Raw genomic sequence first — 18,902 nt, 5'->3', positions numbered from 1 at the left:
GGAGGGGGAGGCTGAGAAGGGCACCAGAACACCCTCTCAGGTATAGAGGTTGTCTAGTGGGAGGAGAGGGAGAGGCTCTGGTGGCAGGGAAAAAAATCCGAGATGGTCCTAGCTTCCCTACCACCCCCACGCCCTGGGTCCCTCTCATCTCTGATATCATCTGACAGGTATTTATTGAGCACATACCCTGTGCCAGGCATTGGGGCTGCAACAGCAAGCAAGAGGGCTGTCCCTGAACCCATCAGCCTCCCTTCCCAACCTTCAGCGGCACCAGAGCCTAGAGCAGCCTCTCTGCTGCATTCCTCTCCGATGTCAGGGGGGATGGGAAGGGGAGGAGGGACAGAGCCCCCTTGGCCCCTCCCACAGATTAATGGAAACCACCTGGTGGGTGAACAGCACTCCACCCCCAGGTCCCCACTTGCCACCATTCCCAAGAGCATCTGCTTCTAATGAGTGCCCCAACCCCCTGCATACCATCCCCCGGGCTCATTAATCTCATTAGGCAATGACAAATCATCCTGGGGCTGAGCAGGCTCCCCGCCCCGGGCCCTTTCCTCCAGGCGAGCACAGCCTCTGGGGGCGGTGTCCGCACACATCCACTCACTGGCTCGCATGCACGCCCAGTCTCCGCTCCCTAGGCCTCTTCCCGGGGCTGTCTGCCCTGTCTGGTCCCCAGTGAAGGCTTCTCACTGTGACTGCGGAACTCGCTGAGCCCTGGGAAGTCTTCTGCTGGCCTGCTCTCTGCTGAATGTGGGTGGTGGAGGACCTTGACAGAGATGGGAGGCACCAGAGGAAAGAGCCAGCCTGGAGAACTTTCAGCACCTCCATTTCATCTACAGGACTGCCTGCCCGAGATGGGGGAACTCTGGACAAACCCTAGCAATGAGGGGTGTATAACGTCTTGCAACTTGGAACTCTTCCGAGGAGAAGGGAGCAGCCATTTACTGAAAGCTCATGCTGTCCAGGGCTCTCTTCCTAGATGAACTCATCTATCCCCATGGCAACCTGTCAGGGAGTCGCACATTGCCCAGTTTTTCAGGTGAGGAACCAGAGGCTTGGACAGACACCCAGAAGCAGGATTCAATCCCAGGCCTTTTATTGCTTAGAGTTGAGCTCTGTGCCCTTTTATTGCCTCCCCCACCCGCCCCAGAAGTCTTTCCTCTGGGCCACAAACAGGCTTGTCTATGCTGAGGGATGGTGAGATACAGAAAGGAGGGCTCAGAGACGGGGCTTCACACACACCTGGGCCCTTCTGTATACTCCTTGGGCCATGAACTGCCTCTGTGAGACCGTTTCAGGTTTTCTTGTCCATTCTGCCTGGCTGATAAAGGTGTGTCCCCCTACATCCCCACCCTCACCCCTAGACTCTAGAGCAGCGGTTCTCAACCTTCCTAATGTTGCGACCCCTTAATACAGTTCCTCATGTTGTGGTGACCCCAACCATCAAATTATTTTCGTTGCTGCTCTATAACTGTAATTTTGTTACTGTTATGAATGGTAATGTAAATATCTTTTTGTTTTCCCATGGTCTTAGGCAACTCCTGTGAAAGGGTTGTTCGACCCCCAAAAGGGTCGCGACCCACAGGTTGAGAACCGCTGCTCTAGAGCATGGGTCCTCCCACGGGATATCATCTCAAGCACATTCTCACTCCGTGCCCTTTCTGTCCCCTCCTCAGCCTCAGGGCCCTGCATTGCAAAACAGGGACCATACAGATATACTCCCCCCACACACTTACACTGGATCCATTCTCAGAGGCCAGAGGGGCACTCAGCACAGGGAGGCAATGCCAGCATTTTCTGGAGCAGCCCAGACCTACCACTTCAGTGATTAGATGAGGCCCCAACCCTCCCACGGTACTTGCTGCTAGGGACTGTGGGATGTTAAGCTGCCATGGGCTCAGCTGCCCAAGTCTGAATTTCTCGGCCTGACAGGACAGAGAGATCAGTGTTTCTTGGTACCAACTGTACGCAGACCGCGGTGTCTCATTTGTGATGAATAGGCCCACAGTTTAAGGGTCATCTGGTCCACTGGTTCCCAACCCTGGGTGAGAATGAGAATCGCCTGAATATCTTGTAAAAAATTCCCAGGCCCCCACCGACCTGATGAATTAGTGTCCCCAGGATAGTGGGATAGTGGGATACTGGTTGTGATGGTTAGTTTACATGTCCACTAGGCCAGGCTACAGCTTCTGGTAACTTAATCAAACATGAATCTAGGTATTGCTGTGTAGGTAGTTTGTAGATGTGTTTAGCATCTACAGTCAGTTGACTTTCAATGAAGGAGATTACCTTTGATAAATTACCTTTGATAATTGGCCTCACCCAATCAGTTGAAGGCCTTAAGAGCAAAAACAAGGCAAGGTAAGGGGGACAGAAAGCAAGAAAGAGGTTTGCTGGAGAAGAAATTCTATCTCAAGATTATAGCATCAACTCCTGCCTGACTTTTCAACCTGTGGGTCTGCCCTAAGATTTTGGATTTGCCAGCTCCCACATCATGTGAGCTATTTCCTTAAAATGAATTTGTTTGTAAAGAAATAAAATAATTTCTTAGGGCCGGCCGAGTGGCTCAGTTGGTTAAGAGTTCGCTCAAGAGTGTGAGCTCTGAGCAATAGCGGTTCGATGCCCGGCCCGAGCTGAGTTGCCGCTGAGCTGCCAACAGGTGGCAGGATGGCTCAGCTGGAAAAAAAAAAAAAGAAAGAAAATAACTTCTTTATATATTGCTATAAAGACACACACACACACACACACACACACACACACACACACACACACACAAGTACGTCCATTTCCTTATGTTTCTCTTGTGAGACTCTCTCTCTCTCTCTCTCTCTCTCTCTCTCTCTCTCTCTCACACACACACACACACACACACACACACACAAACCCAAGAATCACAGAATTTAAAACCCACAATGCACCTTATAAATCACCCTTTCCCCACTCCCCCTTTTTACAGATGAGGAAACTGAGGCCCCAAACCTGACGCAAGCCCCTACATCACTCTGATCTCATCTCTGCCTGCTTCCCAGTCACACTTCCCTTCTGTTCCTTAGACTCACCAAACTCACCAAGGGTCTCGCCAGCTGCGGCTCTCTCTCCCCTCCAGATTCCTCCCAGTTCCTCTCTCCCTTGAGGTCTCAGGCTCAGTCCTCTTACTGCATAAAATAGCCCCCTCCCCACTTTGCTTTCTATCTGCCTCACTCTGCTTTGTTTTTCTTTGTAGCACTTATTGTCTCCTGGCATATTATACAATTTTTTTTTGCAATTTTCTGGGTCCCATCAGCAGAGGGTAAGTTCCATGAGGGCAGACACTTGGTCTGTTGTGTTTACTCCCAATGCTTAGAACAGAGCTTGGCACATAAATAAAGGAGATTTATAATTTATAAATGAATAATAAAATATAATAAAGGGGGCTCAATAAATTTCTCTAGAATGAATGACTGGAATGATTCCTAACAGAGCAGGGGCTCAAACTCAGGACATTGACCTCTCACTTGAGTGCTATCTCTCATGCCCAGCCCCTTTCTACGTCACATGACTCAGGCTTTAGTCACTGTGCTTTGACTATTCTCCACTTTTCTCTGATTGCCTCCCATGCTTTGCATGCACCTGCTGTGTGGCAACTGGAGTCCCAGTGCTAGGGAGAGGAGTCCAGTTCAGTATGTAGGCATGGGTGGGAAGGAAAGGGCCGTCTTTCCATCTGCATCGGAAAATCTACCTTCTTGAGGTTGAAGGACAAGAAGGGGCAGACCCAGTCAGTCTCTGACTGATAACATGAGAGGGTAAGTTTGGGAAGATGGCAGGGAGGCCACGAGAGGCTCAGGGTGGCACTTACTCATGCTAAGGAAAAGGGAGAACATCTCTGAGCGGTGGCTGGCCCTGGTGGGGCAAAGCAAAAGTGGACAGGCATCTGCAGTTTGTCTTCCTCCAAAAGATCTGGCCTCCTGCCACTCAGCCCTCTGAGACCAAGCCTGGGCTGAGCGTAGGAATCGGAGCTCCCAAATGGGAACTGCTCTGGGAGGATAAAACCTGCTCTATTTGTCGGTGCCCAAGTAGGCGTTTAAATAGCTGTTTGGTAGTAGCTCTTTCTCCTTGCCCAGACCACCCCATGTATGAGTGGCAGAGCAGATGGTCAGAGGGACCTGGTCATGCAACTGTGTGCATACGCCATGGGTCAATATCCCGAGACCCCCTACCATCCCCAGCATGCCACCAACCCAGCCAGCCCTGCAAGCATTTCTTGTGTAGGATGGTGGGCTTTGGGGAAAGACTTTCCCTTCCCCTGTGAACTGGGTATAATAGAGACAACCTCATAAAAAGACTCTTGTCACAGTTAAAGATCTAAACTCCTTGTCACATAGATATTGTATCTCTATTCCCCCTTGAACTTTCCAGCCTTCAATGATCCCTCCTTTGAACTTTATGGAAAACCCACCTTACTTAATTCTAATATTTAGCCTTGTCTTTGGTCTCCACTAGACTGTAATCTCGTTGGCTCTTTGAGAGCAGGCTTCCACCTTATTTTTCAGTATACTCCATCTCGCTGATCCAAGCCTTTTTGGCAAAATGTTACTAGAGCGGGGCAGGGGCCCTGTTGGAGGACTTGGGAATGCCCTGCAGGGTAGGAGCAGAAATAGAAGCGAGGAGGCTGGAGGAGGGGAAGATGGCAAGGATCGGTCTCTAGGAGGGATGGTAGGCCCATAGAGGGACCAAGACCCAAAGCTGTGGCTTCTGGAGCACGCCAACTCGACAGAGAATTGAGAGAGGAGCTGGTTCAATGCCCTCATTTGGCAGGTCAAGTGAATTGCCTGTGACCAAAACAGGTCCCCAGCTCTGGGGAGAAGGTTCTTTGGGGCTAGTAGGGCCCTCCTGGGCCTTCAGGGAAGCCTGAAGGATACTGCTGCGGTTGCAGTTCTAACCAGGACAGAGGAGTGCAGGGGAGATTTTGGTTGTGATAGCTTATCCCCCCCATCCCCACCCCAGCCCAGAGCTCTGGCCCCTTGGAGGTTTGTTTGTTGATTTGTTTTTAGTGAAGGAGGAAAGGGTCTCAATCACGCTACATCCTCTCTCAGCCCTGTCTTCATGCTGGGTCCCCAGCTGGGGGCCCTCAGCCCTCATAGCTAATTGCTCATTAAACAGCATGAATGAGCTTCCCTTAGCCCCATCCCTGCCTAGACCAGTGACGTTTCCCTACTTCTCTCTGCTGTCACTGGTGAAGGAGCTGGTCTCTCTCTCAGACCAGCCCTCTCTGACCTCTATCTGGTGGTCAAGTCCCAGTAGGTCTGACTCTGGGCCCTGCTTAGCAGGTAGGTTCTGGGTTGCGGGGTCTCTTAGCAACCAGTGTTCCTCAGCCTCCCTGGACTGAGCTCTGGCCCCCACCTTTATCCATCCCCTACATGCACCCCACCTTGCCCCAGCACTTACAACTTCTCCAGCAGGGACAGTCCCAAGAAGGATCCATTCCGGAGCCCAGTGATCTTGTTGTTGCTCAAGAGCCTGAAGGAACAGGGAGAACACAGATAGGAGAGCATGCTGTTAGAAGCTGGAAAGTGTGGATGGAGTGGGACTCCAGTTTCACCATCACAGCCGTGTTGCGTTCTGTATAAATGGTGCCCCCTGGAGTTGTGCAAGGTAGCAGCGTCACCCTCTGCTCCAGGAGATTACAGGGAGGAGCCAGCAAATGCTTCAGGCAGACTGATCAGTCCACTGAACCCCAAATCAGACATTTCTCCTGCCCTGGGTCCCCTCATGGCCTGGATCTGACTTAGGGCTCTGTATGCAGGTGGGCTAAGCAGGTGTGAAGTTGCAATGCCCTTTTATCCCTTGGAACCACAGGGCCCACCCCACAATGTCCCCTTCCTGCCCTCCACAGCTCTGTCTTGCTCAAGCCCTCAGCCCAATATCCTGAGAATGGCCTGGATCAGGTCAGGGCTCCCACCAGGTGGAACAGGAAGCCCAGCAGGTGTGCAGGCAGATGAGAGGAGCCCTCCTTGGGGTCTCCAACACTTTCTCTGTGAGCTGAGGATGTCACCAGAAGGGGACACTCCCAGCCCTGAAAGTCCCCCAACTCAGAGGACTTGAGTGCCTCCCTGAGCCTGTCTGTGGCCTTAACAGAAAACGGACAGAGCCCTGAACCAGGGAGAAACCCGGCCGAGCCTTTGTGCCCACTAGGAGCTCTGTATATTTATTCGTTTGTATTTGGGGGAGAAGGAAAGAGGCCCCAAGCCAACTGTCTGAACCTACTCTGCCCACCCACTCAGCCTTTCTCTGCCAGCCTCCCTATTGGGAGGAGGAAGTTTCAGACCAGCTAAAGGGCTCATCCCTTGAGTTAATTGCCTATTAAAAAGCTTTAATGAGACTCTCAGCCCAAGCTTTTGCCTGCCCTGGGCTGAAGCAAAGGGTTTCCCTTCTTTGCTCCTACTGGTGGATGGAGAAAGGCCAGAGGCACAGGCCTCGGGCCTCTCTTGAGTGGGCAGCCTCTGGGTTGGACAGTAAGGGAGAGGGCAGGGACTGGGGACAAGGCATGCAAGGAGCTGTCAGAGTTCTGCCCCAAAGCTCACTGGAAGTGGGTGGGTGAATATACCAACAGTGGTGAGAGGATCCCAGACATATGACATTTCAGCTGCTCCATGTTCAAAAGGCACATGGAGAACAGACAATGGCCAGGGTGGGGGCAGGGGTGGAACGGGCTTTCTGGGTCAATGGACAGGGGTGGAGGCCTCATCTCCTTCCTTCCTTCTCCCCTCTCCAGATAGACCCTTCCTACCCTTCTGGCCCCCACCTAACTGTCCCTCCAAAGGTGGCACTTCCCAGCAGGGCCTGAAGGGTGACTGGGTAGATGGAGGCGTTCAGGGGGAGAATCCTGGAGTTCCAAAGTGCTTTACATACACACCTAACATTATCTTGATATTTCAAAAAGTACAACGCAGTAGTCATTGTATGAGCATTTAGAACTTTCATGAACCCCTTTATTCTCATTTTATGGATTAGGATAGTTTTATTTCACCTTATACATGGTGGTAGTAAACCATAAGTAATCTTGTCAGTTCTTAGTGCCTCAAATGTTCTCATTCAGGCCTTGATGGGACTGGGGCAGCCCCCTTGTTGGTGACAGGCTCTTGATGATGTGACTTTTAAATCAAAGCCCGCCTCACCTCATCTTCAGTTCATTCCATTCATACAGCCTCAGTTTGAGGGTCACAGGTTGCAATTAATGTCAGAGAAGGCCAGAAGACCCCTCAGTATCTTAGGAATGTCAGGGAGGGGTCCTGAAACCTCAGGAAGAAGGGTGGGAAAAGGGCAGCCTCCTCCCAACCCCAAGGGTCTCTCCCAGCGATTGCCCCCTCCCTAGATTTGTGGGGAGGGAAAGGATGGGGATGCTGATGGGGGGGGTCATAGGGGAGAGGTGGGGGTGTTTGTAAAGATAGAGGAACAGGGCTGCCAGATGATCACAGCCCCATCCGTGAAGGAGGAGGCCTGAGAACATTATTTCTCCAACTTGTGTTGAGTATGGACTTGCTAAAGGGAGAGAAAAATGTATCTTATCTCCTGTGAATATGTCTTGAGGATTCCAGTTCGTGAAACATCGACTTTAGAAGTAAAAGTTTTACACTGTGAAAATGCCTTCGAATAAAAAAATTATTTCAAAATTATCTGTAAAATATTTTTTTAAAGATCATTGAATTGAAAACAAAATATTTAAAAATTCTTCAACTCCCAAATCCCTAAGATGAAAGCCTAGGATACTAATTTGAGAGCCCTGTCTAGACTGGTCTAGAGGTGGTGTTGGTCATCCTCCAGGCCCATCAGCCTTTAGCTCTTGAACCCTTTGCACATACCCCAAATTCCTTCGCCCAGAGCTGGCCAACAGAAGTACAACGCAAGCTGCATGTGTGATTTAAAATGTTCAGGTAGCCACACTTTTTTTTAATTTAAAAATTAATTTTTGTAACACATTTTATTTAACTCAGTGTACCCAAAATGTTACCATTTCAACATGTAATCGATATACAAAATTATTACTGAAATAGTTTCCTTTTTCTTTATTTTTGTACTAAGTCTTCGGAATCTGGTGTGCATGCTACTCCTCTAACATCTTAATTCAGACCACCAGCCACATTACATGTGCTCAGGATCCACATGTGACTAGTGACTTTAACCCTTATCTAGTCTCTTTGTCACCAGCACTTCCCTAGGAGGAAGTATGAGTTGCTTGAGACAACCAGGGTGGTGCGTGTGTGCATGTGCGTGTGCATGCGTGTGTGTGTGGGTGGGGGGGGAGCACAGCAAAGGATTGAGGACCAGCCCCTGAAGCAGGTGACGACCCACCTCTGGACCAGAACAGCTCATCTCTTGCAGCCCACCCCTCCCTACCCTGAGCCTAGAACCCCTGCAGGCCAGCCTCTGCCCCCCTTTCTGAGGCAGCCTCTACTGTGCTGGGGAGGAGAGGGCAGAATAGAGTCGGGGTCAGCTGCAGCCCACGCTTCCGGCTTGGCTAGCCCAGTGCGAAATCCAGCCCTGAAGTCTTGAAATGAGATTTTTTTCTTGCTGCAGAGAACATGTCCCTAATACTCCACTCTCGAAGCCACTCACTAAAAGCAGGGGCACCAGGCAAAGACATTTCATCCTTCTCCAGTGGGCCCCTTCTTGCCACATTTCCGGTTCTTCAACAGACTTCAAGCAGATAACTATATGATTCAAGTCCCCAGATACCCAGAATTGGACTTCTGGCTTTAATAACCTAGATAGGGCTGAGGAAATTTTACTTTAGACCCAGATTATCCAGGGAATGGCCTCAATTGTGCTTGTCGGTTCAGTTCTCTGGAGGTGCCCCTTGTGGGTCTGGTCAGGGAGGAGAGGGCAGTAATTTGGGTCTGGCGTTGTTATGGGTAGGTAGGAAGCTAGCAGTTACAGGGCAGCTAGTGGGATAGATGAACATACACACACACACACAGCTTCACCCAACGGGAGAAAAGATGTTCCCACCATACTAGGCTGTCTCGTGGGAGGAAGACAGGCAAGGCAGACCCAACAATTGGGCAGGGGGGAGGAGGGAGCCTTGACACAGTGCCAGTCTTGACCCCATCTTAACAATCTCCCCGCCCCCCATCAGACAGACACTTCCTCAGCCTGCACCAGCCTCTAGCCCTGCACCAGCTGAGGACCCAGGTGGGTTTCCTTCCCAGCCATGCGAGCCCCGCCTCAGACCTCTGGCTCACCCAGCCTGCTCCTTCAGCTTCTTTCTTCCTGCCCTCCCTCCTCTGGCTACCACGCCAACATCAAACTTTCATAGGAAGGCAGCCAGTCCCTGGAGTCCCCTGTTCTCTACCCCAGATTCTGAAATCTGGCCAGGGGAGAGGGGGCACACAGAGTCCACTCCAGAACTGTCTCCCAGCTAGGGTCCTATTTTAGGGAACAGAAGCAAGCGGAGTTACCACTAATGAGGCTGGAGGCCAAGGGAGCGAGTGGCTGGCGTCTACGGAGAGGCCCTGTGGCCTCTGCGAAGCCACAGGAACTTACCAGATCCCAGCCCGACATCAAAGATGACCCTGTAGGGGTCATGTGGACACTGCTCTGTGGGGAATGGGGCCAGCACATGCCTGCAGTACATGGTTCTCCTGTGTGCAGCAAGTCACAAATGTTAGCCCCCTGCCCCACTTTGACACACACAGGTGCAAGCACCACAGGTCTGGACGCTGGGGATCTATGTTCCCCAGGGAGTCCGAGCCTAGAATTTAGGCCATTGCCAAGGCCTTCTGGGCTGGGAAGGCCCCTTCTCTAACACTGCTGCTGGCACATTGGCAGTATCTTAGGGAGAACATCAGTGAGGGGAGGAGAGGGGTCTGCTTGCTGATACCAAAAAGGCCTCAGGCCCATAATCCACTGCGAATTATCAAGTGACACTGGACTCCCAGTCCCTCCGACAGGTGCAGTGCCTAGGGCCTTCAAGCATTTATTTCCAGGGCCCATAAAGACATCTGAAACCTTAAAAATAATAATTGCCTCTGAAATATAAATGCTACAAAACTGAAATTAATAAATGCTTAACTAAATAACTACCAAATATCATCCTATGTCAGTTGGCAATACTTGTTATGTTTCATGAAGGATGGGGGGGTGTTTAAGTATGGTTGATGTGACAGAAGACCCTCTTAAAAGTGAGACTGCCTCTGGTCCACCCTCAGGCTGAAGGCTGCCCTCCCGCGGCCTCCCTTCTCTACCCGGCTGCCCTTCGTGTCCATTTGGTCTGGTTGCAGAGGACATAAATGTTGGAGAGGACATGCAACACTCCTGTACTTCCCAGTGATTCTGTCCCTTGGCTGGAAGCTTGTCCAGTCAGCCCTGAACCCCTACTGCTTAGCAGGAGACCCAGGTAGGGCCTTATGTCCTGAGACAGCCTCTGACCTTGGCCTTGAAGCTGGGCTGTCCAGGCAGGGCCTGAGGTCAAAGTCAAGAGAGAAAACAGTCTCACAATGGCTTCTATGAATGGGGCCTTCTTGTATCATTTTCTGTAACCTCTCTACCATCTTGGAGGTGAGCAGGAAGAACCAAGAAATTGGGGGCTGGGATGCGGAGGACTGACCTTGAGGGAGTCTGTAGCCTGAGACAAAGTGCTACAGGTGTTTAATGGGGATTTGGGGCCCCCCAGCATCCTAGCTTGAACACATGGAATCAAGTCTGCTATGATCATTCACATGTAGGCATTTAGTCATGCGTTTTTCAAACCTACACAAACACCTATTGTGTGCTCAGCCCTGTGTAATACACTAGTACTTCAGGCATAAATGAGACATGGTGTCTGTAATCTTCCATGCATGGAAGGTGGAGGGAGATGTGTCAGACAGGATGAAATCTTTGTGAGTGTGTGTCTACCTGATTTGAGGAAGTTGGGAAGTTACTCCCAATCCACCTTCAACACTTTCTCCATCATGGCCTAAAATCTCACCATTGGGGAGGCAAGCTTTTGGGTAAAGAAAGTGAGTTTCTTTTTAAATACAAGTAAACTCGAAAGCATCAATCTGTTATCAATCAGTCTTTTACACCTAAATGTAAATTAGTCCTTGAATCTTTCCGTCTCAGAAATTTTCCTTGGGAGCCCTGAGGCCCAGATCCTATCTTGCTTTGTGATGAGACTCTAAGGTCCTGAGGCTGGCAGAGACCAGGTCTCTTACCTCTGAGCATGGGGTTGGGCACACAGCAGGCGCTAGCTGAATGAAAGGATGGGTGTCTGTGGGTAGGAGCTCTAGGGAAGGGAGAAGTGGTCAGTGGACAGATGCTGAACCCTGGTTTTCCCCCAACACACACACACACACACACACACACACACACACACACACACACACACACAGTGAGTCTTGGCAGAGCTTACTCCTGAGCTAACCTGGCTCCAAGCACAGTCCCTCTGGGACACCTCCCCCATAGGGGTAGCACAGTCTGGAAGCTGAACAGGGGAGGGAGAGAAAACACTGGAAGGATTGCTTCAGAGACCAAGGTCCCACTTTTCCTGGGTGAGTCTGGTTTCAAATACTCTGTGCAGTGATTTTGTACAGTGGTCCCCTAAGTACGCTTGTACTTGTTAGGCTATCATTGGGGGTGGGTGCCCCTTTTCCCTGGCTCACAAATCCATGTGGAGGAAGTGGATCAGCATATCTCTCCTGCCCTGTCCCCAGGGGTGACTTCTCTGGTCAGTGTGGGAAGAGGCTGACTGAGAGCAGGAGCCCTAGGGTCTGGCTAGAGCTGTGTGGCCTTGGGCAGGTCAGCCCTTCTCTTGGGGTTTTCTTCTCTGTAAAAAAAAGGGTCTGGACTGAAGACACGCACTCCTTATAGCCTTGATGTCTTTTCCCACCCTCGATATACTCTTGGAGCCTGAAGTCTAGGGTTTCTGCCTCACTACACAGTTCCCAGCAGGCAAAGGGCCCTGGGAGTGCGGGGTGGGGGCTCTCTGGCCTTCCCTTTCCAGCTGGGAGATGTCTGGCCCCTCAAGTTCAGGCTGGAACTCCCTCCTCAGGCCCGCAGTTCTCTCCGCCCCATTCCCTGCTCCTCTGTGACAAATTGGTTCCCCTGCCCCTCACCTGGCCCCATCCATCTTGCACACCCTTTGCGCCCCCATCCCGTTCTCTCCCCACTCTCAGTGCCTGGAAAGCTGGGTCCTGAGAGGCTGCTCGAGCTAGCTACACTCCACAGTTTCTCTGCTCCCCCACCCCCATCACCCAGTCCTAAAAACAAAGGAATGTTCTGGAGTTGGGGAAGGATGCCCCCCACCCCCAGGAGGGAGGAAGGGGAGGAGGCAGCCTTGTCCTGTCAGTGTCTGAGCTCTAAATAGAACAGAGGGGCTGGACTGGGGGAATGAAAATAAACAGCCCCTCTGAGCAGCCTCTTCCTAGCAGTTACCGGATTTTCCTTCTGGTTCCTCAGCTCAGGGCCATTTCCCTCCTTTCTCCTCCCCTGCTCTCTGTCGGGTCCCAGGGAGGCACAGGGCAGTCTCTACCTCAGGGTAATGGGGGAGTGAGAGGTCCTGGTTCAGGCTGTGTGGCACTGGGAAACTTGCCTCCCCTCTCTGGGCTTTGGTGAGGAGAGCCCACTAAATGTAAGGGCAGGGATCAACGCAGAGGTGGCTAGAACTTTTTCTCCCTCAGGAAAGGGTTCTTATCCCAATGACTCCCATGTGGCATAAACTTAGAAACACTCTCTCCCTTTAAAAACATGACCCCAAATTTAAGGGTCAATTTCTGGTTAGGTTCAAATTACACTGGTTTGCCTGTGCCTTTGGGGAAATTCTCAGGCTCACCCCCAGGTCTAGGGATCGCCCCTACCTCCCAACCTCAACACAAAGGGATGATCCGTGCTAGGCAGCAGGAAGAGACTTCTTTGGGGGTCAGGAGTAGCTGGGTTCATGAATAATTCAGGCCAAATAACCCATTCTGGGTCCTGGACCCACTGGAGGGCTGGCTGAATTATAGGTGTTGTCTTTGGAACTCAACGCTATGGCCTCTCCAGTCTCTTTGGTGCAATGAGGACTCAACCAGTGAACCCCAGAGGGCTCTGTTCTCTGCCCAGTGCTCTCCCTGAGATGGGACCCTGGACCCTGACTTCTTGCACTAGATGAAGTGCAAGGGCAGGGCTTCCCAAGACCTCCAGGAAGTGGCTGGCTGCCTCCAGCCCCTCCAGCAGGTAGTTGGGAAGAGTCAGGGAGGGGCTTGGACTTCTGGGCTCCTCACTTCAGTCAGGCGGAGTCAGGGACCCCACCTGGGGTGCTGCAGCTGAGACTTTGCACCATCGCAGGGTAAGGGACACAGTGTGTTGGAGTCTACTGCCTCCTCCCACCTCTGCTTCTTCCCTCTTTCCTTCTTTCTCTTCGCTCTCTCCCCCTCCCCCCTCCTCCCCTCACAAAAGCTCTCTGTACACAGCCACTTCCTTTGGCTGCTGTCTCTGAGCCCAGACCTTATGAGAACCATATGGGGGAAAGAGGCTGGAAGAGAAGGGGGTGGGGAAGCCAGCATGGGCCCGCCCCTCCAGCCAGCATCTTTCCACTCCCCTTAGGCTATGTGCATGGCAGCTGGCACACTTTGCCCCAAACTCCCCTAGCTAACTGGATCCTGGTGGCTGGAGCGAGGGGCACTAGGGGCGGGCCCAGTCCAGAGCTGGGGGTCCAGAGGGAGATCTGTACTAAAGAACCACTTCCCTGAGGCTGGAGCAAAGGCAGGGGCTGTGAAGGGCACTCCCTGCCCCCCATGGTATTTCTGAAGACCACCAAACTCACAGCAGAAGGTCCCAGCTACTGCTAGGCACATCTGTGTGGCAAATGCCCCTTCTCCCTTATGTGGGCAGCCTATCTGGTGGGCAACCCCCCTCCCCCTTCTCCCCCCGGAACAGGGAGGCTGACTGGATGAGGGTTTGTTGGCTCTGGGAGAATCTGGACGGACCCTTCCCTTTTCTGCCCCTCTCCCCACCCAGCCTTGGAATGTTCCCAGGTCAAAAGGGCCTGGGTCCTGCTGGGAAGGAACAGTTGTTTTTTTTAAAGCCGCTTTTCTGTCTATTAGGTCCCAAGTCCAGCCAGGTGAACAGTGAGTCCCTAACCTGAGAGTAACACTAAGAGAACTTAACCAGCTAATCCTGAGGCCAGTATTAGCTAACTGGGTGACTATTAGCCAGACCCGGGACCTCTCCTGGCTCAGCTGTAAGATACGGATGCACGGGCTGGACTTGCTGATCTCTAAGGCCCTTTGCAATGCAAACGGTCTAGGAATTTATGACACTGGCTGGGATCCTCTGAGGGGGTGCTCAGATGTTCTGGGAGGTCCTCCTAGATTTCCTTCTGGAGTTATCTATTATCAGTCCTTTCCTGGAATTCCTTATAATGTCCTCTCCCCCTCACTCTAACTGCCAGAGCTGAGAACCAGAGAGCAGGCCCACCAGCTGCTGCCCAGGGGTGGGTGGGGGGCTCACATTGGTCTTCATCTCCCTTCCACACCCAGGTTCTCCCTATAATAAGCCACCCTCATGAAACCTTCCCCCAAAAAGGACAGGAGCATAAGTGCCCACAGCTGTCCTTCAGACTGGGCCCTGAGACTGGAGGATGGGGGGTTGGGGTGGGACAGATAGATCAGGAAGGAAGCCAAGAGCTCTGCTTTCCTGGAAAACTGCGAATGAAAATCCATTAGAGGGAGAAAAAATAAAAGCAAAGGGTGGGGAGGGGGGGACACACAGTCTACAAAAACAGAAGGAGAAGTTGAGATAACAGGGTGGAGGTGGAAAGGTTTTTGGTGAGGTCAGTAGGACTGCTCACAGAAATGCCTTTGAGCTGCTTGGAGGCCTTCTCTGAGCAGAGGCTCCTTGCAGACAGGCACTTTATCCAGCCTTTCTCTGCCGGAACAGTCCCAGCATGCAGTGCCTGCCAGGTTTCCCAAGGTGGAGTCCCATGTCCCCTGAGGACTTTTTAGCAGGGTGGCGTGTGAAGGGGACTGGGGTCTGGTGGTGGCCCATTCTGAAGAAAAGCAGAGGAGGAGGAGGGAGGATAAAGCCACAAATTACTGGCTCGAGTCCTGTTGTTTACACCAGGTGACAGGCAAAAAGGTGAAAGGAGACATTTATGTAGAAAAAGGGTAAGGGGGAGGAGTGTGGATGGGTGTGGGGGTCCTCGCGCTCTTAGCCTCTTGCATTGCTGCCAGGCTGAGGCCGCGGCCCCTTTCCAGGCCCCTCTTCCTCCTTCCCTCGAGATGCATGCTGGGGTAGGGATGGGTGTGCTGGATGGACTGAGACCCCAGAAGAGAATCCTTGTCCAGCTTCTGCCGAAGAACTTGGGTTCTTTTTCCTTCAGAAGCCAGCTTTTTTTAGGGGTGTGGGGGGCAGCAATCAGGATCAGGATTATGCCGCGTCTAGGGAGGTGGGGAACCTAAGAAATATGTCTGCAGCTGGGCTTCAATCACACTCCAGACTGATGGGCCAGTGGGTCTCAGGGCTGCTCTGGCCTGTCCTGTCTGTTTTCCCTGGGGGGATGTCCAGTCTGGCTCAGGGGCTGTTCCTTTGGAAGGTATCTTAAGAAGCCAGCTAGGTCAGCAGCCGGGGACAAAAGGGGAGGCCCTTCCTCTGGGGATGGTTTGGGATGGGAACGTGAACTAGCAGTCCTGTTTGCTGCCATCCTGTCATAACATATTCTCACCCAGAGTTGGCCTCGCTCTCTCCTTGGAGTGGCGTCGATGGGAATTAGCCATGGCTGGAAAGGATTAGTTACCAAATCATTCTAAGATGTACTGCAAAACCACCTTTTAATGTCTACCCCCTTCTTTCTGCCTTCAGTATGTTAGGATTCCCTAATCTCAAATAGACATACAGAGACAGCGTCCCCCTCATGCGTGTGAGCACAGCCACAAGATCCAGAATACACACACACACACACACACACACACACACACACACACACACACACACACACACCCCTCTCAGAACTGAATTATCACCACCCAGTGGGGAATCACACAGACACGGACCCAGCTATTCCACACAGCAAGCATTTTTCTCCACCAGCACTGAGTGGGCTGGGGAATGCCAGGCCTGTCTGGACCTTTCAACACCAGCAAACCCTTAGAGGGACCTGGAATGAGCAGTCACAGCTGCCTTCTCAGGCCATGACCATAGCCCTGAGCTGCTGAGAGGTGGGAGAGAGCAGACATACTGCCTCCACCCCCCTAATGCACACACACACACACACACACACACACACACACACACACACACACACACACACACACACACACGGCTGGGGGACATGCAGGCCGGGCGGCCAACGTCAGAGGCTGACCAGTCGTGTCCTGTCAGGAAGCGGGCAGCCTCTGAACTCACCCAACCAGAGGCGTTACTGTATTGTTCTGGACACAATCGCACAGACTGTGAGCCAGCCCCGACTCGGGCAAGGAGCGGTGGGGAAACGGTTGCCACTGGGGTCAGGAGGACAAGGAAGGGGAAGCGGCTTGCAGGCTGGATCCAGGACCGGAAAGGAAGGGGCCGCCGCGAGGGCCTGACCCTCCACTCCACGGCGTGCGTGGAGCTCCGAGCACGTGGTCAGCGCAGGAAATCGCTACGGTGGGGAGGGGTCGCTAACTCTCCTGCGGTTGCGGGGACTTCAGACCTCCATCGAGGAGGCTTGGGGTCGGGTTGGGGCGCGATGAGCCGCGCTCACAGCCAGCAAAGGGAGATCTTAGTAAGGCCCTGGCTGGGAGGCAGTCGCCTTTTCTTCAGTCGGGTTTCTTTCTTAGCAATTTGCGCGAAAAAGTCAATCGAGAAACAGCCAACGCTCGTGTCATATCCAGGGGAAGGAAAGAAGCGGGAGGGATGCAGGACCCAGAGCAGAGCTCAGGTCCCAGATGCGCGCGGCAGGAGAGGGGTCCAAGAGGAATCTGGAGGCCGGGGTTTCATTCAGACCAGAAGCGCCTGCACCCCAAGGACAGACTTTTCCTAACCTACCCTTCCGCCTCCCCTAAGGAGACCGGCTGGAAGTGGCTCTGGCAGGCTCCGGGAGCGAATGGGGCGCCCTCCACTGGAGGAGGGCCCGCCGGGCGAACCCCGGAGACTCCTCCAGTCCCGCCAGAGACGCGTCCGCGGTGCTAACAACCGGGGCTACCTACTGGGCCGCAGGCGTCGATCTTTCCTGAGCCTTCCCCCCATCCCGCCCACTTCAGGTCCCCGAAGTCCTCACCACCAGCCCAGTCTGAAAACTCAAGGGGCGTGGGCGTCCCGCCAGCGCTTCCCCTTCACCTGTGCAGGTGAGTGGGCGCCCGCGGTGCCTCTCTCTGGGACGCACCCGCTCCCTCCCAGCCCCTCCCTCCCTCCACATCTCTGGAGCCCTAATCTCTCCCTTAAGTTCTCCAAGCCTCCCTTCTCGGCGCCTGGATTCAGGCCTGTCCCAGAGTCTCTGAAGTGGTGGCGTCGTCCCAGTCCCCCTCTTCCCGCCCCTCCCATCTTGTCTCCATTCGTCCCGGCTCGGGTCGGGCCCGCGGAGTAGGGTACTCACAGGGTAACGGTGCCATTAGGCAGGAGGCCGGGCTCGGGAGGCTCCGGGAGGTCCCCGCCGCCGCACACCACCCTCCTGCGCGCCGTGTTGGGGGCGCCGCCGCTTAGCCCCTTGGGCCGCTCCCCAGAGCACTTGCAGCTGCGGATGGGGACTGGGCAGCCTGGCGCACCCCAGGTCTCGGGCGCCAGGAGCAGTAGCCACGGCAGCAGCGACAGCAGCAGGCGAGCGGGCACCCCCCGCATCCTGCGTCCCCCGGCGCCCATCAGCCCATTGCCCCGCGGGGACCGACAGTGTTAGGGCCAGTCTGCGCGTGGGCCGGAGGGACCCAGGCGTGCGGGAGGCGTACTCAGCGGGAGCCGGGGGCGCCCGAGGGCGGGGCGGGGGGCCCTGGGCGGAGGCTAGCCCCGGGGTCCCCGCCGCCGCACCCCGGGGGCATGTCCCGCGAGCGCCCCGGCGGGGAGGACGCGGGCGCGGCTGTCAGCGCAGCGCAGGCGGCCCTCCGCGGCGCGGCCCGAGTTTCTTAGCGGGACTCCCGGGCTGGTGGCGGCTGGGCTCCTCCGCGTCGCCTGCTCGCTCAACGCTGGGCTGGGACCTAGCGGATCGCGCCGGGCTCCTGCTGCCGCCGCCGCCGCCGCCGCCGCTCCGTGCCATGGATGGAGGCAACTCGGCACGGCGCCGCTCTCGCCGCCGCCAGTCCCCGCCCGCCCTCCCGAGGGGGCGCCCTCCCCTCGCCAGCTTGTCCGTCTGCGAGGCCCTAGTGCCTCCCGATTCGCAGCCAGGCCGCTGCCTTCATTCGCACGAGAGCTGGCCAGCCGGCTGGAGGCCCCGCGAGGCCCCGCGAGGCCCCGCGAGTCCCCTGCACCCGCCCTGAACCGAGATTCCTTTTTCTTCCCTCCCCTCTTTCCCGAGCCAGGACTCTTCCTCTCCATAACCCGTCTCAGGCCGTCAAGCCCACCGCCATTGCTTTCCACAAAACCCTCCCTCACTCATGCTCTTCCAGCCTGCACTCCGATGCTTCTGGGACTTTCATTGACCTATGGGCTTGACCAGAGATGTCTGGTGTTCCATGTTTTGGATTGAACGTTGTTCATCGCTCTGGGGTTACTGAGACTCGGCCTCCCTTGACCCCTGACCTGATGGGCCAGTCTGGAAGCCTGCTCTTATTCGCACAGCACTGCTCTAGCTCCTGCAGTCGGAGACTACGGAGGCCCAGACCCTCTACAGCAGTGACCTTGCCCAGCGGGGGGTGCATGTCAATCGGCCAAGGTGGGGGCAAAGGCCAGGGCAGGCAGGCTAGATCTGGCCTCCTACCTTTTCCACATCCCAGTGTGTGTGGTGGGGGGCGGGGGCAGTGGGAATGAGGGAACCCAAGAAGAGGAAAAGCAGGCATCTGTGC

At 54.1% G+C, this 18,902-nt stretch overlaps 1 protein-coding gene across 1 annotated transcript in view; it reads right to left on the bottom strand.

Moving 5' to 3' along the window:
- Positions 1 to 18,161, bottom strand: part of ADGRA2 (adhesion G protein-coupled receptor A2) — a 34,836-nt gene extending 16,675 nt beyond the window's left edge. Inside the window, exons 1-2 of the mRNA XM_019662977.1 lie at positions 17,507 to 18,161; positions 5,425 to 5,496 (exon numbers count right to left, since the gene is read on the bottom strand). Of these exons, the coding sequence (XP_019518522.1) occupies positions 5,425 to 5,496; positions 17,507 to 17,769 (335 nt within the window). The 5' untranslated portion in view covers positions 17,770 to 18,161. The remainder of the gene's footprint in view (positions 1 to 5,424; positions 5,497 to 17,506) is intronic.
- Between the last annotated feature and the right edge of the window lie 741 nt (positions 18,162 to 18,902).

Source organism: Hipposideros armiger, unplaced genomic scaffold (genome assembly GCF_001890085.2).
Source record: "Hipposideros armiger isolate ML-2016 unplaced genomic scaffold, ASM189008v1 scaffold_384, whole genome shotgun sequence".
Classification (NCBI taxonomy): Eukaryota; Metazoa; Chordata; class Mammalia; order Chiroptera; family Hipposideridae; genus Hipposideros; species Hipposideros armiger.
Note: the sequence above shows the minus strand (reverse complement) of the source record. Positions and strands in the feature narration are given on the sequence as shown.